This window comes from Convolutriloba macropyga, chromosome 10 (assembly GCF_964194025.1).
Source record: "Convolutriloba macropyga chromosome 10, txConMacr16.3, whole genome shotgun sequence".
In the NCBI taxonomy this organism is placed as follows: domain Eukaryota; kingdom Metazoa; phylum Xenacoelomorpha; order Acoela; family Convolutidae; genus Convolutriloba; species Convolutriloba macropyga.
In genome coordinates this window covers 46673290-46697424 of record NC_134477.1, presented here as the reverse complement: position 1 = coordinate 46697424, position 24135 = coordinate 46673290, and the positions used below count along the sequence as shown (strand labels likewise).

General features: G+C 35.3%; 2 protein-coding genes across 2 annotated transcripts in view; both read left to right on the top strand.

The window, feature by feature from the left end:
* LOC142348044 (uncharacterized) overlaps positions 1–20601 on the top strand; it is a 43678-nt gene extending 23077 nt beyond the window's left edge. Inside the window, exons 2-3 of the mRNA XM_075399211.1 lie at positions 17301–17530; positions 20514–20601. Coding sequence (XP_075255326.1) covers positions 17301–17530; positions 20514–20601 — 318 coding nt within the window. The remainder of the gene's footprint in view (positions 1–17300; positions 17531–20513) is intronic.
* The window catches only part of LOC142348172 (ras-related protein Rab-14-like), a 419162-nt gene that overhangs the window by 152530 nt on the left and 242497 nt on the right, over positions 1–24135 (top strand). The gene's annotated exons all lie outside the window — the stretch shown is intronic.

Sequence of the window (24135 nt, the reverse complement as noted above, 5' to 3'; positions counted from 1 at the left end):
ACTTGTACAATTGTTTGTTGTAGAGCCATGAGGAGGTTCGACATGGATTTTATAGTTTGGAAGTCCGCGCAATCTTGTGTGAGAATGGTTATTCTTTTTCTAGTGTTAGGGAAAAAGCAGTTTTCCTTGAATGATGCATGAGTTCTGTCACGGCCGAGATGACCTAAGAGATCTTGCGTGTGTGTGCTTTATGGAATTCTGTTAAAAAAAGGGAAAGTCGTAAACAGATTTTTGACCAATTTGTTTCTTGGATGTAATAAAGTATTTGATTTGATTCATTTATACTCAGGTCCTGAAAACGGCGATAGTAATGTAAAAGACCTTTAGTGGGTGTAATAGGACGGTTTTTTGTATTTTTTCCATGAAAATATCGGTCGTAAAACTGGTTTTGCGTTTCATATAAAAGTGTTTTTGTTATTTTATTTTTCTCCTTGTTGAAAATAGTTATAAATTGCGCGTGGTTTGGGTATAAAATCATCAAATGCTGGAAGCGAAAACTTAATACTATATTTTAATTCTGTATATTAAGCGTTCTTTGAGTCGAATGTAAGTGGTTCTGCTTCACTTGCTGTTAGCGTGACATCTGTGTTCTGTACTATTGGATATGTTTTTGATAATGTTGATTTTGTTGAGAAACTAGATTGTGTATTTTTCTAATTGTTTGAATTTTTCACAGTATTTAGTGTATGAGACAGGAAGGTAGATAATATTTCTAGTTGACCTTTAAACAAAAATATCTTCAATTCTGAAATTTACAGTAAAATGTGTTGATTCTTTTAGTTCTTCTGCAGTTACGTTTTTAACGTATTCTTTTGATACAGGACACTGTATTGGTAGCATGTGGTGGTCATGTGCCATGAAGGATTTAATTGAGTCTGGTATTTCTACTTTTCTGAGACCGCATTTGTTTTGTGTTGTTGTCGTCAGTGAGTGGCTTAATAGAGCTGGAAGTGAAAGTTTTTGACTTTGAGTCCAAACATGTTTAGGTTTGGGAGTTTCCTTATAACAAGTTGAAACTTATAAACTCTATAACTTGGTTTATCCTTTTGTGCAAACAGAATAAGTATAGATTTGTGGTCTGTGTATATAAAAATGGGATGGCATCTGAGAAATTTATATTTTAAAAGTGTGTAAACTATTGCGGAGCATTGGCGTAGGATGGTGTAAAATCGAAGTTAAGTTGTTGAAAAAAGTTGATTTTTTTTAAATGAGTTCCAGTTTGCCAAACTGGTTTTTTGGAGTAATGCGGCGCCGATACTGTAGTTTAAGGCATCATATTTGATAAAAAATGTTTTTTTCGGAATTTGGGAGTTATATATATTGAATTGAATGTGAGGAATCCAACATAATTTTTTATATCATTTTTATTTTTTGTTAGTTGTAGTTTCAGAAATCTGTCAATTTTTGAATCAAGTGGGTAAATATGATTACATTTATATTTGGTGGCCTAAGAATTTTACCAATTCTAAATAGAAAAATGATTTGTCTGGTGAAGCTTTAAGGTTTTCTGCCTTTAAAATTTGCTGGTCCTTATCTAAAGTTTGTATAGCATTGTGTCTGCTGTTGTATTTTGTCTAAAGGCTAGTCTATGTACTTTATGATTGGTTATTAAATATATACTAATCATTAATGTTGAGAATGCTGCTGGGCTGATTGAATTACAGTATAACAAACGCTTACAACAAAATTGATGCCCTGCGATGAAAAACTTGATTAGCCTTTGTGAAGATTTGTTGGCATTTGGTTGTTTGCACTATTCACGTCAGCTATTGAGTAAACCGGTCCTTTAACCCGCGTTAGATTAATTTGTAATGGCTATATAAGCCCACTTCATTTTTTTTCGTCAATCATTCAGTTTAATTGACTGGCATCTAACACAATTTTCGTTGATTCTTCCTTTTTGACTAATATTATGCGGATAAAAATTGTGGTCAGTAAATCTGTGTTCACAGGTGCATTTATGTCAGAATGTGTTAAATTATCAAGTAATTGTTGTAGTTTTCCTGTAATTGGAGAGGAATGCGAGTAGCACGTTGTTTCTTAAAACCTGCAGACATGTTTGTTCAAATAGCTGGAATTAGGCGGTATGAACCCCAATAACGAGAATATCATCATCATTAAAATGGGGTGATTTTGATGACGAATCATAAAACTTCAGAGATTTTTTTTCGTTATTAGTGTATGAAATGAACATCTTAATGATTCCACATAATTTTCAAGGAACGGTGTCCCAAAAATTTTAAATTTTGCAATCAACACATGGAATATTAGTTTTAAAACTGTGGTTTGGGGTTTCCGGTGTTCCGTTACATCCTGGTAAAAGTCGAGTTTCATAGTTCCATTTAACTGTAGTTGGGTATTATTTGCTGCCAAGAGAACTAAGGCTCATGTTTTTAACTGTAGTTTTTATATTCTTTAATTTCATTCCAAACGTCAATGTTGAGTACAATAAGTGTAGCTCCTGAATCTACCAGAAAATCATTTTCAATATGTGGTGGCAATTCTGTTTTAGTGCGGTCACATAACTGTTTTGTGTATAATGTCAGGGGTAGTACCCAAATATTACTTTTACAAGACGTTGAAAAAAGTACTCTTCTGTGGGAGTGTTACATTTTTGTTGACAGTTAAATCATTCAGCTTCTATATCTTGGCTAAGTTCTAAAAAGAGATCATTGAATTGTTGTCCTAGTTGTTCTTCAGGGACATTTTGTGTTTCAGCTTTTTTATTGTTAGACGTTGTGCTCTCTGCTTGTTCTTGATCAAAAAGTCAATTATTATGGTTTCGTATATTTCAAAGGCAGTATCTTTAAAATGGTCATCTAGAGCTGTTTCAGTCTCCATTATAATGAACTGGTTGTGGTCTAGATTTGTTCGCATAACTGTTGTTATAAATTGGTTGATTACTTTAGAAAATTTGTGCTCGTGGTTATGATAAATCCGACAAATTTGGTGAAAGAGACCCTACTTGGTTTCCCTTCATAGCTTGTTTAAATGACTGTTTTTGAAATTTGGGTTTTTCTAAAGGTTTGGTGTACCTTTTGCCAGGGCAAGTCGATATACTTTGTCTTGATTGTGAGCATTTGCTAAAGAAATTTAGGAATAGTGGTTTCCCCTTAAAGTTTGGATCATTCGAGTACCTGCGTGGTACTACTTTGATCCAATATGCTATATCCTGTTTCATTGTTCGCACATCATCAACTGTGAGATTTTCTATATCCGTTGACATTTTGTTCATAGATGATGAGAGAGTAGAGTTTGTGATATTTTTGTGTCGATCAATGTTTGTTCTTGTTAAATCTTCTTGGTGACTTTTTTTAATGAGCAGATGGAACTGTGGTTCCATTGCTGTCGACTTGTTATTAGCTATCCTTTTTAAAGCAATTCGTTCTAATTATAGGTCTAGTGCTTTAACTAATGCGTCACTCATTTCTCTATACCGCAGATCTTGAGCAGTATTGCCATATGCTTTTATTGCCATTTTTTCAATTCAGAGAGCTAATCTTTTATTTTTGTTCTCCGGGAACACGTGTGATGCTTTGTAGAAGGAAATTTTCTGTTGTCTGCCATTTTTGATTATCAAGTATTGTTCGAAATTCTCTACAAAAAACATGCCAGTTCTTTTTAATTTCTAGTGGTAAATGGGAGAGCGGCTGTTGTACAGGGCCTATTAAGGCAATTAAGACGGTCTGTATCATTGCACTTCTTTTAGGATCCAAAGCTTCATGATATATTGAGTCACCCTGTTTTGGTCCTGCTGTCATTGCCTTATTTGCTGCGATAGCATTAAAAAACTACCATGCAGTGTAAGTGGGATTAGTACGGTCAAACGTTCTCAATATTTGTTGAATTAGCACTGAACCTCTGATGTAGGGGGTTATATCATTTTTACCTTTATTCTAACAACCGTTCAAGGTTTTTGTGTTGACGCAGCTTATCAATAGTACAGCGTTGGAGCATTCGTCGTTTGTTAATTATTTTGCGAATTAAACTGGCTGGCAAAGTTAACCAAATATTTTGGTGTCAGTTGAATGTTTTTATTGTTTGTTGATGAAGGGTTTGCGGAAGTATTGAGAATGACAGGTTCTGTGTTAAAGATAACTATTTTTTTCCTTTGTAGGTGAGGTAATGGTGTGTTTACGTTTGCTAAAATTGGAACAGCAACGTTTAGATGCTCTGAACTTTCTGTTAGTTCAGTGGAGTTTATTGGTTGATGGTTTCTAGAGTTTTTAAAATTACTAGTATCATTAATTGTTTCATTATTTTTTTATTCTTATCAATGTTATTATTTTATTATCAACATTGTTCTTATTATTGTTGTTTCCTAATCCTATTTATGGCAGAGTATTTATCGTATGCGATAAAAATAGTCTTCCATCATCTTGTAGTGTAGAATAAAATTCATTTTTACTGGTTTCATTGTGATTTGTTTCCCTGGGGTTGTAGACGTACAATGTTGGTAGAGTTTTGTTCTGTTGGTGGTTTTGCCAAGGATGTATTTTGTTTTCTGTAACGTTTGTAAAAGTAAATGGTTGATTTTCATAATGATAGTGTCGCAGCTGTATCTTTTCATGATTAGTTTTTAGACCTTGTTTAATGTTAGATTGTACTTCTGTGATAGTTATGAAGTCGTCAAGAAAACAATCATTTCGAAAATATATTGTACTGTTACTGGAAATTTGTAAATTATTTCTGGGAATTTTTCAGCTATATGTTTTGTGGCTGAAAAAATATGGCCTACAAGACCTTTCCAAATTTGAGTAATATACCAGGATGAAAATGAAAGAAAATCTAGTATCTCCTCCTCTGCATGTGCTACTGAACTTAATTCATTTTTGTAAGATAGATGCGACCTTCTAATACTTGTCCATAGATTTTGTGTACGCTTTTTTTCCTTGATTGGAGAGAAGCAGTATTCAGCGTTGACGCAACGCGTTTTAGAAATTCAAATGAGGATTTTCTTAATGTGCACTTATGGTCAGTTGTGTGTAGTTTTGTTTTTTCTCCTTTGAAAATATCAAAGAGTGTGCATGATAGAGGACTAAAGAGAATATCATAAACAAGTGAGGTATAACTTTTCGTGAGAGAGTCGCAAATGAAATTATTCGTGTCTTTTCTGATTTGACTTTCATAAAAATCTATTAGATATGAAAGAAAAGCTATTCGAGAAAGGTATGGACGCTTTTCTGGCAGAGAGAAGAGGTGTCTGGTCAATACCAAAATGGTGTTGTTTAAGATGTAACGCTGTGTTTAATAACATGTTTAAATCATCCAAGCTTTGAAATTTTGTGCTTTGACGTGAAATGCTGGTAAATTTTTGTTCGGTTGATGATATTTCCAATGATCTTTTTATGTTTGCTGTAATGTTTGTAAATTAAATGTTTGATTTTCAGCATTATAGTGTCGCAGCTGTATATGTTCATGATCAGTTTTTAGAAGTTGTTTACTGTTAGATTGCACTTCTGTGATAGTTATGAAGTTTTCTTCAAAGCAATTCGTGTAGTTAATTTATTGTACTGTAACTGGAAATTTGTAAATTGTTTGGGGGTATTTTTAGCTATAATTTTTGTGACTGAAAGAATATGGCCTGCAAGAATTCTCCAAAATCTAGTAAAATACCAGGTTAAAAGAGTATCTATTATCTCTTCCTCTGGTAGATCTACATGTGCTACTGCACTTATGTTTGTTTTTAAAAGATGGATGCGACCTTCTAATACTTGTCCATTGATTTTGTGTACGCTTCTTTTCCTTGATTGGAGAGCAGCACTATTCAGTGTTGACGCAACGCGTTTTAGAAATCCAAATGAGGATTTTTTAAATGTGCTCTTATGGTCAGTAGTGTGTAGTTCTGTTTTTACTCCTTTAAAAAATTCAAAGAGTGTGCATGATAGAGGACTAAATAGAATGTCATAAATAAGTGAGTTATAACCTTCCGTAAGAGGGTCGCAAATGAAAATAATTGTGTCTTTTGTGAGTTGACTTCCATAAGACTCTATGAGATATGTAAGAAAAGCTATTCGAGAATGTTGTGGACGCGTTTCTGACCGAGAGAGAAGAAGCTTTTGGTCAATACCAAAATAATATTGTTTAAGTTCTAATGTTGTGTTTAATAACAAGTCTATTTATCCACGCTTTGAAATTGTGTGCTTTCAAAGGATTTTATATCTTTTAGGAGTAATTTGTCCTGTGGTTTAAAAACGGCTAAATGTAATTCTGTGGGATGTGCCTCCGATTGGGATTAAAAATGGCCAGTGTGACGGCTTATTGTAGTGAAGTTTAAATGTGTTACTTTAGTACGTTGACTTGTATTTTGTTTTCTGGGATTGTGTTTCCCTTTTTCTTTAAATTTATGTTTAAAAATAGGTATAAAGATATAAAAGCTGGCTCTAAGTTTCTCTCCAAGAGAAAAGGTTGTGTTATATGTGACTTCTTTTTGCGGTTAGAATTTGTCAACTCACTGGTTGCACAAGTAAAGGCAGATTCTATATGGGCTCTTTTTACAGCCTTAAAGTATGAAGAGCTAGAACTACTTGTTTCTACGCGCGAAGTAGACTTTCCTAATTTTCTCTGACTAAACGACCCATTAAAACACTGAGGGTAAACCTCAATTCTAACGAAGTATTGTAGAGTTTACTCCGGAGTCAGACGTATACTTATCGTGCAACTACTCTAATGGACTGACTATAGTCAGTGGAGTTAGTGCTTTATAACAGAGAGTAGTGTCTTCTCATTCTCTGATTGGCTGGAGGTTAATATCCAGTACTTCTACTGCTACAGTTGTTAACTATATGCTAAGATCTTATATGATGGCCTCACGTTATATTCAACAGTCAAAAGGACCTCTTTTGGCGTTGGACAAAATTTTTGATTCACAATTTTTTGGTAAATGAGTTGCGCTACAGCCAATCTGATTTAAAAAATTAGCAGTCAGTACCGCCAAAGGGCCGGGATTTGTGTGAAGCAACCGTTTTTGCACGAGTTTTTCATGAAATGACGTCACTAAGAGATTTTAGACTGCTATTTTAGGAAATTGTCCCGTCTTTTTTGCAGTAAAAATATACATAAATATATGGAACTCAGGATGAGGTGTGCAACACAAGCCAGCTCAGATCAGACTATTCAAACGAAAATGGGCTCTGATCAGCCGGTGTAGACAAAATTCGCCCTCATCAGACAGATTTGAGTTTCGCACTGGGGGTATCAGACCGACTTGAGCCGTGCACTGGTGTGCCAGACCCACCTCGGTTGCGTACTGAGGGTGCCAGGTGCACTTCGGTCGCGCATTGGCGGTAACCTGACTGACACTTTTAACTGTTGAAGTAGCAGTAATCATTGGTATAATATATATTTTTTTTTTCAAAATTATATACGTCATTTCATAGATATGGTTTATGAATTTTTCATTTAAAGAATATTAGTTTGAAATACAAAATGTTTTCAGCTCAACAATAATGATCAAAACTTCATCTTTGGCGTGGTCTTTGATATTCATCAAGTAAAATTGGGAATTCCTCTTCAAAAAAACAGTCCCATGGGGTTTAACTATATCTTCTTTTATCAGGGGAATGGCCGTGTTTTCGGCTTTCCAGAGTCTGCAGAGATTTCTGATCAGAACAGAAGGACTCTGGAAAGAGCTCTTTTCGGACTATCCAGACCATACCGCAAAGTTATCAAGACCCTAGACCACGTTCTGATCAGACTATCCAGAATCTTGGCGGGGCTATGATCAGACTGTCCAGACCGTAGTGTGACCGTGCAGACTCTGGATGGGGTCCTGACCACACTATCCAGACCGTAGACAGTGTTGCCAGACTCTGTGGAGTGGTCGTGCTTTAGCCTCCGTGCGCGACCCACTTCGGTCTGATCAGGGCTGGCTTGGGTCGCGCACTTCATCCTGAAAAATGTTATGGACATAATAAATCTTTTTTTTGGCTACACGATGACAGTTTGTGTAGTTTAAGTTCATTTGTGCTCATTTTTGAAGCTGGAGGGACTGCCTTTTTAGGGTATTGGGTAAGCACTGAACTTAAGTTTGATGTTTATACAAGTAATTTAATTTCCAACGAGACAATTTTTTTAAATCAAAAACAACCCAGCGAAATTAGTACGATTATAGTTGTTTCCTCCTCCCGTAAAGAAAGACGAAAAACAGACCTTTTTAACTCCGCAGAAGTTTGTTAAACTCTCTTTTTTTAAACAAACCGACTTACCTGGTCACAGTATCTATCAACTCAATCTAAAAATAGATAAAATCGTTGAAAATTGCAAAATCACAGCCACATCAATCACGATTGGCATTTACATTTCAAGGACGTTGATTCAACATTACTGAAAAAAAAGTGGAATTTTTGAAACTCTTTTCCACCAATTTCTATTTTTTTATGAACCTTCATAATCAGTGAAGTCATGACGTTGGGTACATGCTTATTGCCGATATCATGGAGTTTATCTTCTAGACACTAAGGTTTTTACAAATTCTGCTCGTTTTCAAAGCCAACGCGACCTATTTTGATTAATCATTTGAGTTCTTGGCAGACTCAAAGACTTTGCTTCATCTCGTTTTCCAAGAACAGATACCATTGAGGCGAATTCCGATGAAAATTTTTTTTAAGTAAATTTTTGTGAAACTTGATTTTGCATAAAAACTTTGCTGTTTGTGAGCCTGGGAGTGTTCGGTAGTGTGTTTTTAAGTGTGTGAGAGTTCTTCCGTACTTAAAGTTCTGTGAGTGGAATTTATGAGAGTGGTGTTTATGTTAGTGGCGGATAGCGTGCCTGTGTGTGTATGTGTGTGTGCGTGTGTGTGTGTGCGTGTGTGTGTATGTGTGTGTGCGTATGTGTGTGTGTGTGTGTGTGTGTGTGTGTGTGTGTGCGTATGTGTGTGTGTGTGTGTGTGTGTGTGTGTGTGTGTGCGTGTGTGTGTGTGCGTGTGTGTGTATGTGTGTGTGCGTATGTGTGTGTGTGTGTGTGTGTGTGTGTGTGTGTGTGTGTGTGTGTGTGTGTGTGTGTGTGTGTGTGCGTATGTGTGTGTGTGTGTGTGTGTGTGTGTGTGTGTGTGTGTGTGTGTGTGTGTGTGTGTGTGTGTGTGTGTGTGTGTGTGTGTGTGTGTGTGTGTGTGTGTGTGTGTGCCTGTATTCGTTCTTTCTGCCAAACGCAATTCGTGTTTTTTCGTACCGCAGGATCGCTCTTGTTATCTGTTGGAAACAATCTAACTGTAATAAAAGGAAGAGAAAAATACCGCTAAACTACCGTCACACTCTAACAAAAGATGCTCAAAGTATGTCACTCAGTAGAGCAACTCAAAAATGTTAACTTATTATACCAGGTTAAAAATTAATCACTGGGAAAAAATTAATCTCTGTTCGTTATGACAATTTAAAAAAATAAATTTCTTCGGGATGGGCTTTTACTGATCTATTGCTATCAACGAATGAAGTTCCTGACCTCGATTGCCGAGCATAGATGTTGCAAAATCCAGCTGTACTTCTAGGTTAAGTTCTCACATTTTCCAGTGGACTGTTGTGAGACTTTGTGATAACATTTTTTAAGATTCTGGCAAGTGGACAGTTTTAAGTGACCTTATTCAATAGCTTTCGAAATGAACTCATGATTAATGTATGGGCACCGTGCTTTCATGCAAATTTCCGTCATTCCCCGGATACAGGATGTACGTCAAGACTCAATCATTGCGTCCCTGAAAACGTGGGATTATGGCCACTTTATCGTTTTTACAGAGACATCGGATCCTGGCGTGAAGTTCCTTCCAGTGTGAGTGGTTGTTCTTGCTGAAGCTCCTGCAACCCTCATCCCAGGCGATTACACAATCCGTTTTTTCATTTAACACGTCGTTTTATGAAATAAGAGATGTTTTTAACTGTTTGTTAAACACGCTGTCTAACAATATCAAGAAATCACTGTCTGTACAATGACTTGTTGATTCTCTTCTTAATTTTGATTGGCTCTACAATTGTCGTCTCTACTATTATGTGAAACATTGAGGTCAAACGTGAAAGTGGTGTCCTTTTGTGGGGTTGAGATGCAACGGTAACGACCATTCGAGGGAGTAGAAGATTTCTGTGACAACGTGTTGATGAAGTAATTACTGAAGTAATGCTTGTATAAGTAACTTTTAATTTCGCTGTAGAGAGCAATTGGAAGTCAGTCAACTAAATAGCAAAAAGCTAGTTTGAAGAGCTATCGTTTCCATTCATTTGTTTTCGCCTAGATAGCTCACTCCATTCGATGCGTTGCTTACCATATTTGTTAATGTTTCTTGACCATTGATTTTATTGTTAATACGTGTGCCTTAATAAGTTTATGTTTTCCAGCGACCGAACTGTTTAGCCAAATGTTTTCTCTTTTCATATTTTGCAACTACAAACTATTCATCGAATTATTGTCTTGCGATACAAGTTTCAATGCTTTTGCCGGATTTCTTGAAAAGTTGTCCACTAAGCCCATTTATGCGCCTGGCCTATGTTGAACCATAAATTGAAATGAGAATAGCCCGTCCATCCGGCGTTTGGATCTACTGATGTGCTTTATTGGCCTATTTAGGCCTCAAAATATGAATCCCGTAAAATCATTTCTTAAAATGTTCAATACTCAATACCAACCTAAGCCACTCTAGTTCATTATTGCTAAAATTGCCTTTGCAGCAGCTATTCTGAAAAAGCGAAGCATACGATACAGCTTTCCATGTGCTTGCTACTTTCTGTTCAAGTACAGCCCCCAACCCTTCAAGGGACGCGTCATATCAAACTCTCGTGTGGAAAGTACTGTCAAAAAACAAGTTTTTGGTTATTCGAATTATCTTGGATTTTATTATTGCAAAATGATTTTGTTGTTCACCGTGTCAAGTCTACCTTGATTGTTTTTATAGTACGCAACGGAATGGATAATGTAGGTTTGCTAGATTAGCTTTGCATTTCTTACTGTTTTGGATTGAACCCATGAAGGATCCCAGCTGTTTTAAATTTTATGGGAAGGCAAATTTCAATATTGCCTAGGTCTCTGGGAAAATAGGTTGAATACAAGAACTTGTAGTTTTGTTACCTAACCAATCTAATAATCACTGAGCAAATTGACATTTTGTTGGGTTAATCAGGATATTATCTCGGTCTGTAGCTTCAAATTTTTCGTCAGGGGCAGCAACGTGTTCCGTTTATGGCCCATGTATAACAATAGGATATCATCTAAGAATCCAGCTTTATATCGTAACGGTGCTATTGTGATGTCTAGATGCTAATAATTTTTGCATGCATACAATTTAAGCCATAATATACTGATTAAAATATATCTGTACGAGACTGTAAATTAATCGCCTATCTTTTTAAAATAACCTTTTTTTTGTAATTGTTCTAATAAACCGCTTTTCTAAAACGGTTTAATTTGACTGAACGCGTATTTCGGATATATTGTACTAAAACATACTTTTCGTTTGTCTTCCAAGATCATTGCTTTAACAATGTTGTCAATAAAAGTTTCAATATTTGGCATCTGGTTTTCGTTTTTTAATTGATTTTATGTACACTTTAGAACCTATTGCAATTTTCTTTTTGTCCCGTTTGTTTGTTAATTTTACCAGTGAAATGCAACTATCGCAACTTTATCGCAAAAGCTTTTTAGTTTTCAAACGTGACCAACGCATAAAAAATTTTTAATTTCCTTTTGAACTTTTTCTACCAAAGAAATACGTGCTCTTCTCTTGTGTTCGTTTGTAGTAATAAACCGATAACACGTTTGTAATTGATCACAAGATGATTTGCTATTCCGAATTGCGTTATTAAAATTGTAAAATTGGTGATTTTTGTCGACTCTTAGTTTTCAAGTTTTGTTAATTATCGAGCAAATTTATTTGAGATTGACTTAATATTTGCATTGATAAACATAATAATTTGCATGGATTCTTGAGTTGGTCCAAACCCGTAATTTAACTTTTCGAAAAGAAATTTTGACATATCAGGGTTTCTTCTGGACATAACTTCATCTAAGCACATTGGGTAATTTAAGAAGTAAGGTCCATTAAATTTTCTAGCAACAATCGCGTTAACATAGTACGAAACTTCGTGAACTGTTTTTTTGTGTCCTCTGTCGGTTTTCTTTTTTATTTGCCTGTCGACCTCTCTATGGGCTGTTTTCTCAACCGATAAACACAATCTTGCTAAATATGTCTTCAAGTTACATTTAAGGCGTGCCTCTCCACTTGCCGGAGCTTCTGATTTATGAACAATGAACCGCATTTATTTCTACTAAATTGTGCTTGCGGTCACTGTACTCTCCTATTGGCTCTGATACTCAATGCTCGCGTATCTAATGCTGAAATGAAATCGAATTTTTACAATTGCACGTTCTTTTAAAATGGATACTCTCAATCATTGACTGTTTCTTCAAACCTAGCTCAAATTTTGTCGCGGATTGAAGAGCACGTTCAATGCTAACAATTTCTATTAGTAATTCCTGTTTTCTTGGTTGTTCTTATTGAAGATGGAAGGTTCCCTGATCAACTCACTTTCTAGTTCTATTTTGTGCTTTTTTCTTAATTCCATTATAACCAAGTAAAACTGTTCAATCGATTTGTTTTGTCTCTTTCTTTGCTCCACATTGTGAATCTACCGAACGTTTTCTTCCTCATAGAATTAAAAGTCTGCTCTAGGAGTTTACATAAATCCTCAATTTCGATTGAATTGATGATCGCATGCGGATCTTGTCTGTTCAATTGTCTGCGCCTCTCCTTCTCTAGACAAGAAAAATAAATCAACAATTTTTTATATCTTCTTGTTTGCATGATTTGTCTCCGCACTTATTTCTCAATTCCATTGTCATTCTATATCTGCTTTGCCAACTTTTTGTTAAATTCATATTTCTCTTACATCTCTCGCCAACATTGGTTGGAGTTGGATTGTTAATCGGCTCTTCGAGGACAACATCTGTGGGTGAAACAAGACGTTTTGTAGTTGAAACCAAAAGAACTGCCAAATTTATATTCTCGTTTGCACTAATAATACGATTTTCAAAAAACCTTTCCTGTTTTCGTGATACCGGACGTTCGCTGTAAGCCCTTTCCTCGAACAATTCTATTGCTAACAGTGGTGTAAAAGAGTGTTTACTGATTGGCTGCTCCATGTCATAAAATCTTCGTGTGCTTTTGCACCAGAGTATTGCGTACTGTCATCTGTTGAAAAACTGTTATCAAGAGTGAAAGGAACAGAAAAACGGACTGTTAAATTACCGTATGATTCCATCTCAAGGTACTCAAAGGGTGTCACTCAAAAGAGCAACTGAAAAAAAGTTTTAAAAAAAGCAGAAACTAATTATAGAAAGTGTTAAACTGTTATATCACGAGTGAGATCCTTAGATAAAATTTCACGTTATTCATTGCACAAAAAGACAGTGTAACACAAAAAAACAGCAATGCAATCGAGTATATTCCCAGGGCTACCCTCTTACCACAATTTCTATTAGGTTCTTTTTCGTGTATTCGGTTACAAAACTTCTTGCCCTGAATCAGTGCAAGATGTGCTTCACGCCAGAAAAAAAACAAGAAAATAGTCAAACAAATTGGGATAACAACATTTCAACAATTCAGATGGATAGACAGAATCAACTGCGGCTCAGAATCTTGAACTTAAAAAGTCGCTACTCTTTCGATGGCATTAAAAAAACTGTGACCAATAAAGTTGAGAAAAGGTTTGACGTTTTTTAAAGTTAACAGAAATCTAAAAGTAACAGAGAAAAAAACAGTCAACAACGACCTAGTCTCCAAGATTCATCAATTAAAAATATATTTTTTTAAAATTTATGTTCAATTGTTAATTTTGGTTGTTTCTTCTGTGACTGTTAAGTTTGTGTTTTGACAGTATTGTGTGGGAAAATGTTTTTGAGAACTATTTTAACGAGACATCGCAAATTTATTTTTCCGTTTTGTTTGTTAATATCACCAGTGAAATAGAATTGGAAATTGTCTTTAAATTTTAGACGTGACCAGCTGATACTATTTTTTTTCTAGTTGAACTTTTTACTACCAAATGGATACGTATTCGTCAACTCTGTTCCTTCGTAGTAATGAATAGTTTTCAAAGTTTGATACTGATCACATGATGTTTTGCTAGACTGAATCGCGTTGAACAATTAGTAATTTTCGCGACTCTTAGTTTTACGTGTTAAATATTGAGCAAATATTATCAAGAATGATCTAATGTTTGCATTGATATACCTAATGTTTTGCATGGATTCTTGAGTTGGTCCAAACTCGCAATTTAATTTTTCCAAAAGAAATTTTGACATATAAGTGTTTCTTTTGAACATAAATTCATCTAAGCTGTTTAGATTCATATTTTACAGTTTTGATTAAGAATGTCGACATGAAACGGTTATTTTTGGCCATAGTCTAATCTAAGCAGGTTGTATATTGAAGAAGTAAGGTCCATTAAATTTTCTAGCGACTATCGCGTTAACATTGCGCTTACTATTTTTTGTTTTCTATTTCGGTTTTGTTTTTTACTTGCCTGTGGTCCTCATTAGGGTCTTTTTTTCCACCGATATAAACATTTTGTCAAGTCTTTCTTCAAGTTACATTTACGGCCTGCCTCTCCTCTTGCCGGACTTTCTGATTTATGATCATAAAGTAACAAAAAACCGCAATTATCTCTAGTATAATTTGCTTGCCGTCACTGTACTCTTCTATTGGTTCTGAAATCCGATGCCTGCGTATCTAATGCCAAGATCATATCAAATTTTTACAATTTAACATTTGTTTGATTGTTTTGAATACTCTAAATCAAGAGTGCTGCTTCAAACCTTACTCAAAAATTGTCGCAATTTGAATAGATCTTTCATGGCTATTATTTTCTTTTAGTAATTTTTACTGTTTTGTCAATGGTTCTTATTGAAGATGGAAGGTTCTCTGATCAACTCATTTTCTAAAGTTCCATTTTGGCCTTCTTAGTTAATTCCGTTATAACCAAGTAAAACTGTTCAATCGATTTGTTCTGTCTCTTTTTCCTTGCTCCACATTGTGAATCTACCAAATGCTTTATTTCTCATGGAATTAAAATTGTGCTCTAGGAGTTTACATAAATCCTCAATTTTTATTGAATTGATGATCGCGTGTGGATCTTGTCTGTTCAATAGTCTGCACCCCTTGTTCGCTAGACAAATAATAAAACATGAACAAGTTTTTGAATCTTCTTGTTTCCATGGTTTGCATCTGCACTTAATTCTCGATTTCATTGTCATTCTATATCTGTTTTGCCAATTTGTCGTTCAGTGCTTATTTCACGTCCGTATCTTGCCATCCTTGCTTAGAGTTTGATTTTAAATGAGCTCTTCGCGTATAGGATCTGTGGGTAAAACAACGTCTTTTATAGTTGAACTCAATAGCATTACCACATTTTGATTCTCTTATGCACTAATAAAACTTTTTCAAACGTCCCTTCTTTTTTTCTAATGATACTGGAAGTTCGCTGTAAGACCATTCCGCGAACGATTTTTTCCTTACGGTGTTCTGGAAGAGTCTTTACTGATTGACTGCGCCATGTCATACAATGCTTGTGTGCTTTCGTATCGGAGTGTTGCGTACTGTCAACTGTTCGAATTGCGTACTGTCATCGGAGTGTTGCGTACTGTCAACTGTCAAATATTCTAACAGGAATAAAAAGAAAGAGAAAACGAACATTAAAATACCGTATGATTCTGTAAGAAGATACTCAAAATTTGTTACTAAAAGAAAAACTCAAAGAGCGTAAAATAATTATGCAAAGTCATAAGCGGTTAAATCATATTTGAGACCATTAGATAATACTTCACACTACTCATTGTTCAAGAGGACAAGGTCACAACAAAATATAGCAATGTGATTGGGTATTTCGCCAGGGCTACCCTCTTACCACACTTTTTTTAGGTTCCTTTGTAATTGGTGTGTATTCAAATACAAAAGTTCTTGCCCAGAGTCTGTGCAAGATGTGCTTATTGCCGGAAGAAAAAAATAGACAAACAAATAGGGTTAACCAAATTTCAACAATGGAGACGGATAGGCAGAATCAACTGGGAATCATCTCGTTCGATGGGATTAAAAAACTGTGACAAATAAAGTTGAGAAAATGTTTAAAGCTTTCAAAAGTTACCAAATATCTTTCAGTGAGAGAAAAAAACACTCCACGACGATCTAGTCTCAAGAGTTCATAAAACTGAATTTACTTGCAAAAAAATATGTTCAATTTTTATCTTTGGATGTTTCTTCTGTGGCTGCCAAGTTTTTTTAAAGTTTCAGATAGGAAAATTTTTCTGGCAACTGTTTTAACGAGACACGGCTAGGATCTAAATTGCAGATACGCACGGATGAACGCATAACTTGTATATAAACATTATTATGGCAAACTAAAATTAAATTACCTACTCAATTACCTATTAACGCCCACCTGGTTTATCTAGAGAATGGAAAGATTGAAATGTGGCTCGTTATAATTGCTAGTAGAGACTCTTCAACATAATAAACGATGCTTAATTTATCTGTTCAAACTCAGGAGAGGTCTGCAATTCTTGTTTGACTGCAGAAAAGTGTGTAACTCGCTGTATGCTTAACAAAAAAAAAACATGGAAATTTGAGATCTCTGATTTTCCTCGTGGAATAAATTATATTATCCGCAAATTTGCGAAACTTATAGAACGGCTGGACATTGCTTGATAAATGTGTTGTTCTGTCCCTTAGAACTTAATATTATTCGTTTTAGTTTACGTTTGTTCAAAGAAACATTTTGTTGTTTTAACGTTGAATGCTTTGTTTCCGGTAGACACGCCTAGACTCGTTCAGATAAAAGATTTCACGTGTTTCGGGTGCTTGCCCCCCCACGAAATTCGCCTGAACTTCCAATTACCTTAGCACAGTTTAGGTAAATTTTACTGATCTTTTTTAGAGTGTATCAAAAACTAAAATGAACCAAGTTAACTTTATCAAACAATTTATTTTACATTTCAGCCTAACAGATTTTTTTTCTCTTTGCCGGACTCATTAAAGATGCCAATTTTTCTTCCTCAGATTTGAAATATAGCCATTCTGACGTATAGCTTATGACAGATTCTGACATATAGCTTTTTGTGACACAATATATAATAAGCATATATTTGAGTGACTTTCATAACCTTTCTTTCAGGAGGTGGAAAAGCAGAAGAACCTCAAATCCTCAAAGAATTTGTGCTCTAGCTCTAAATGATTTCTCTAGCTGGCCAAGTTTCTGTAGAAAAAAAAGAAGTTTCCAATGTAGGTCTTTAATTTTTTCGAAAAATTCTAAATATATTAACTGTTGCAGGGTCCGCTGTACGTTATAATACTCCTTGTGAACATTTACTGTCTGTGGGTTGTATATTACAATAAAGAATTGCAGAAGCTAGACTTTTTTCTGACAACACTTCAAAGTGCGACTGATTTGCTATTCACGGGTTTCATTGGATTCGTTGACTACTGCCTGGATCTCTGGACCGGTATCATTTATTTGTGTGACTATTCTGGTTTTAGGTTTAACGCGCCTATGATACTCTCGTAATGAATCACACAACTTCTTTTTTGACATACCCCAAACATAAAATAATTTTGTCTGAGACTTTTTGAAAAATCATTGGAAAAACATTTTGTTGGTTTTCCGTGTTACAGCAAACTTGCCGAAATCAGCGACAATGCAAAAATCACCGACAAAATTGCTGTTCCTTTGTCGCTAATTCCGGCAGCAATTTCTTGCGACATTAGCACAGCGAAGTTTTGGAACTAATCCCCCAAATCGCATCGCTAACTTTTGCTCCGATGCTAACCGATGTTTTGTCATCTCAGTGTTTACGCTTTGGTTACTATTTAAATTAAGTGGAATGATTTCAACCAATGATTTTGAACCACAGTCGGGCACAAAAACAAAAACAATACAAAATCTGTTTATAGTTTTATTCACGGTCTCTTGATAAGTGTACAGGTTCAAACTCATTTCGAAAAGAATGATTTCATGGGTGGAATCATAGTCTTATCGAGCAAAAAAAATTTAAGTCAAAATAATGTTTTTCATGCGTTTTCATACAAACTTCGTATAATGTGGGAAATTTATCTTTGGTATGATTGAATTTCAAGTGTAGGAAAACGGTTTTATGCTTGAATTGAAACGTAGGAAGAGTCAATATTTTTGTAATCGCACCGCAAGAAATGTCAAAATGATTTATGAACCAAATTTTTGCATAATCAACACTCATCTAAGTGCAACATGTTTTTCGTAATTTTTTTAAATCCTCTAGTACGAGGCAAAAATTCAAACGAAAAATTGTCTAAGAGGTAAATATGAAAAATCATTGAGTTTTGTTTGAAAAAAAGCGTTAAAGAATTACCCTTGAAATGCATGCGAACAAAACGCGTCCACTGCCACTGACAACTTTCTGAACTCGAATTTTGTTAAGGAAAAAAATGTTGACCATTTAAACTGAAGAAACCCACAATTTTCAAGGTTTCAATATTGAAGGTACATGCGATTATTTTTTTATTATTGGTTATTTTTTTTAAAATTGAGCAAACTGAAATTTTCTTTAGTTCTATTATTTAATATGAAAAACAAATTCGTTGTATTCATAATATGAAAAACATTAATCTCGAAATGTTCTTGAAATTTTGGCACTCTGTTTTCTGCACTTGGGTAAGGCGTCAGTACGGCGTCTTTCTTGTGGTCAGTTTAACAAAAACATCTGTCGATTTTTTAATACAGGGCAACTTCATTAGACAATTTCTCCATCCATTGCAAAAGGAGCGATAATTTTTTCTAAAATTTGATACAAAAACGTCATAGACATATTAGAAGTTGGCACTGGAAATGTTAAAACTGCTGAGTTACCAAAACTTGTAGAAAATTGGAGGAAAGCTAACGTGTAAAAAGCCAGCGTCGTAATTTAAATGCTTATTTCTTTCAATTTAGACGGTGTTTTGAAGCATGATAAGAGCTAATTTGACCATGATTAATTTTCGTTCTTTCTAAGTCAATACATAATCGTGAGAAATATTTTTGGTCAATATATCGTGTAGGTGAATCATTTCTGAGACCAGCTAAAGTCGAGGCTCCGGTAAAGTCTAGAAAATTTTTTTTTTCGTCTTTTTCAGTCAAGCAATTTTTTTAACAAATCGAGAATTGTTGTTCCTTCTTCGTCATGGCCACAAATTTTGGATTTTGCTTGGCCAACCGGTCGAATATCAAAAGAGAACGCTATATTATAACATTGGTCCTCCATAACTTTCTAGATAATGAACTCAAAAATGGCAGCCAAAACTCATCGCTAAAGTGCTGAAAAGTGTTATATATAACCCACCCGGTTTCAGCCAATTTGTTAATTAGAAAACATAAATAGCTCACTTATAATTCATCATTGTTTTGCAGCTTCCTATTGCTTTTAAAGTAAGCTTGCCCTGTTAAAATGCTAGAATGATTTAAAAAAATAAATAATAATATATTGTATCATGAAACCCTGTGTGTCTCCTGTTACATGCTTCGGTTTAGAAAAAAACACAGAAAATCAAAGACGAAAGTCAAAAATGCAATCATTGAACCACTACAAAGAGCCTAATAAACACTAACATTAAAAACAAAACTTTATTGCCAATTTTTTCTTAAATTATCATTAAACTTGCGTGCCATCCACGTGATGATAAAATATGGTGAGAGCTTAGAATTTGCTCAAAATTATGCACATTTTTCAATTCTCACTTAAAGGTGTTAAACTTTTTTTGTTTTGTTGATTTTATTTTGTTTTGTTTTGTTGATCTAATCAAAATACAGCATGACACAGATAGGGAACATTAAAAAAATTATGTTAGCGGCATGGTTAGAGAACTATTAAAAAACTAGTCGAAAAATTATTAATTTTTAATTTCAATAATGACGCTTCCTATTTAATTTTATTAAATATGCGTCTTACCTTCTTTTCATTCAACACGTGGGGTAATTCAACATGAGGGGTAAATCAACTCGTGTTTAAACAGAGGGGTAATTGTCGTATGACAATTATTGCAATTTTATTCGAAACGTACGATCTAAGTCCCATTTAGGATCGTGGTCTGAACAAAGTGCAAAACATGAGAACATCGAATGGAGTGCTATAGTTGCCAACAAAAATGGGGTCCCGCGAACGGATGATTTGTGGCCAATATGGTTGCACGAATGTCGCGCTATTCCGTGCTTCACGAATTTTAGGCAAGAGGCCGTTTAAGGCTGGCAAAATCTAATCAGGGGCAATATCTGGAAATGGTACGTTTAGAATTTCCAGTGGTCTGGCAGTTCAGCCTTGGATAGTATTGATACTAGATAAGCCCAGGTTAAAACCAATTTTCAAACTTCGATTACACCTTGAAAAAAACACGCTTCGTTTTACATGCATCCTTGAAGAAAATTCCAAAACTAAAAAAAATTGAAAAAACAATTTTATCATTATTATAAAGAGTTTGATATAACTTCATCATCGACAAGTATATTTTAGTAACAAAGAAGTAAGTTGTTCATGTAAAGAATCATCGAAGAGCAGCATCCTTTTTTGTACAAAATTTGCAGCTCACCTTTCATCCCAAGGAGTGTTCTCAATTTACTACACATTTAACATAACGGAATGTTGAATTTGGAATCAAATTCAGTTTTAGCTGAGCCAGTATGCCAGTTGGCTCAACCCCAGTGATTGTGGAATTCTTATCGTGTAAGATCTGATAAGATGCTGACTAAGATAAACATTCCTCTTATCAGAATTTACATCGTGTAAGATCTGATGAAAAAATTTATTCAAAAATTAAGCAGTTGATTCTCAATTTTTAAGGTTTTCAGGTTCAACCACTTGAAACACGTAGCTTTTGTTTTTTATTGCCCTTTCCATCTTTCATTCAGAAATCATAGTATCTAGAAAAGCTTTTCTGAAGCACTTTAAGCTGAAAGAGTGCTAGGTAGTTGTAAGCATGTAGATGAAGGTCGTTGCCAGACCACAACAAATCAAATTGATAGCGTGCAACCTCTTTAATAGTTGTCTTCTCACCTCTTTAATTTGATGCTCTTGATCCGAAAAGGACCTTGAATCAAATTTGTGATAGGTCCATTTCCGTTTCAGAAATTATTGAGAACAAGTTGATATGAAATTAGAAATCGCAGGCAGATAACCACTTAAAAACCAGTTTTCTGGAAGACCCATTTCAATGGTAGCGACTTTCAAATGATTTTCGAATCACTCAATTTGGTGGATTGCATGTGAAACTTCCTGGCCTAGAATCATTTCAGCGATTGAATAGCTGAATTCGTTGGGATCTAGGACACTCAAAAACGGATAATTTTCTTGCGGTTGAGGCACATTGATAACATCAGAACCAACGTTTAGTGTCACTGATATAACGGCTTAACTGAAGCTTCTGCGGTTACTTTCTTTTATTGGTTCAACTAGCTTGTGTGCAACAAATGAGTAATTTTTTTGTTTATTTAACGGGTCGTCGTCATATGAGTTATCGTTTTAACTTAAAACGTTCTGCTACGCTTCCTGGTATCAACGCGTGACTACACAGAATCAATTAGCCCAAGTGCTTTAGTTTTCTATAAAAGAGGGAGCCCTCAGTTGCACCTGTAAAATGTCATTTAGGTTGCACACACGAGAAACAGATTATGTGTTTTAACCGAGCTGGAGAACACATATGTTTTGATTCGATTGGTACAAGAGATGTTGGCTGTTGTAAAATTATGTGATTGTTCGGTCTCTTGATTTTTGGAAAAAAGCGTTCAGCACCATATAACATATTTTTATGAGAACTAGTTCAACCGTTCCGTCTATGTTTTTGAGGGTATCAGCAGTTCCTAAATTTTTGAAAATAATTGAAGCAGGAGAAGCTTGGTTTTTGTTCTGCGGGAATCTTTGTTCTCTGGGCTAAGGTCTCAATTTTGGTTTTCGGGCATTTCCAAAGTGGGCATGTTGGGTTGCAGGCATGTACCATTTTTTTCATTATTTGTTGTTTGTTGTTTTTGTTATTTTTGTCGGCGACTTTCGCGTTTGAAGCAAATGCTTTAGACGCGGCCTTTTTTATAGACGACAGGTGGGTTTTCTGTTCTACTTTTATACTGACTGCTTTCAAGCCTTCATTTTGAGCGTTTTGTTGAGTTTCGATAAGAAATGCCTTTGTCATTGTTGTTCCGAAAATGCCAGCACCAAGAATCCTTAAGATTGGTTGTAAATTTTTGTACCCCTTTATTTGGTAAAGAGGAGCAACAGCAATCATCATCATACAATAATGACTGAAAGACACCAACATGATATTGCTGAGGCGGAGGAATTTACATTTTTTGAAATGTGCTGATTTAAAGGTAAGTAATTGTTAAGCTCATCAAGTTGAGCGCCAGCTACACTATGTGGCTGGCCCTTTTTTTCCTCCCTATATTTCCTGGCGTCCTTGTACAACGCTCCACTGTACGCAAACTGCTCAATGAACTTCATAGCTCTTACTATCGAGAAAGAGTCCATTTGATTAATTGTTTGAGTTGACAGGAGGGGACTGCGTTAGCAAAGTTATTAGCATTGATTGGATTATCAATTGCGGGAGTGATAAATTTTGGTAGATATAACGGGTGATAGGTAAAAGAGCAATTTTTCTAGGAGGTTGCATTTGAGACAATTAGTTTCTGCTAAAAATACAAATAAATTTCAATGTCCATTGCTTTGACTTTCCTTCTTTCCGTGTTTTTGCATGAAAACTGGGCCATAATAATGACCAGTTGAGGCATACTGTTTGTAATTTTCAGAGAGTTTGTGTTTTGCAGTTGGGCCATAATTTTGTTCAACACGGGGCGTTTCGTGCCAATAATTGTTTCAACTTCCAGTTCTACAACTGAAGCCCTAATTTGTATTTAAACCGAACCACTGTCCCTCCTTTCTAGTGATTTCTAAACAAATTTTCTGTTGCTGAACCGAAAAAAAATTACCTGAGAAATCATGTGAAGTTGGCCAAAAAATCGTGTATTTTTACCCGATTTCTCGCGTAAAAAGTATCACACGATAAAAGGTCGATTTACACAATAAATCGTGTAAGTTTGCACGATTTTCTCGGGCTTAACCTCGGGACTTTGTGTGATTCACACAATTAATCATGTAATTTTCATGCAATTTTTCGTGTGTTTCAAAACAATGTTTCATGTGTTTTCACACGAAAAATCGTTTGGTTTTCACACGAAAGTTTGGTTGAGAACACACGAGAAATCGTGTGAATTTTACATGATTTATCGTGTGAATCACACGAGAAATCTTGAGATTAACACCGAGAAAATCGTGCAAATTTACATGATTCCTCGTGTAAACCGACATTTTATCGTGCGATTCTTTTTACGCGAGAAATCACACAATTCACACGATAAATTTTTAGAGTGAAAAGGAGGGGCGGGATAGAGTGTCATAGAGTTAGCCATCACCGAGTTAAAATCAAAGCTTGTCCCATTGGTATTGATGGACACAGTTTTTGCTGAGTGCTTAGGGTTGCAGAAGAAAATACTTTAGGGCCTAAGGAAATTGCACCCCACTTCAAAAAAAGCAACAGATACGGTTGCTTTATGTATCTGTTCAGTTTATTGTGGGTTTGGTGAAGCTAGTTTACCAGGATGGAGCACATGCTATTAGCTCATAATCGGCATGGGATAACAGGACCGTTGCATTTTCTAGACAGGCTAATATGCGTTCGGATCACAGTGCGTGTCACACTAAACAATTAAACAGTGGGCTTTCTTAAGTCTGCAATTTAATGTTTGACTTGTTTGAAAACTAAGTCAGCACCAGGGGCTTGTGCTCACTTTAAGGGTTGTTGACAAACAGCGAAGAATGAAGTGCTGCTGCCGGAGTGTCAACAGTCTGGATACCGAAGTTATCGATAATTGCACGACCATTGCTGTCGACAATTGTCCTCGAGAATTGTTGTTGTCCAAAGGTAGCAAAAGTAGCACCAAAGGTAGGGAGGCTAGATGAGACCTGTTAGTCCTTTGCTGACCAAAGTTGGTCAATTCTGTTTGCAAATGACGTTATCTGACCTTGTTCTGTGCATAAGATTCAGCCATTTAGTACTTTTTGTTATATCAATATTATTGTTTTGGCAATATTTGCTTAAATGGGGCAATTTCGAATTAT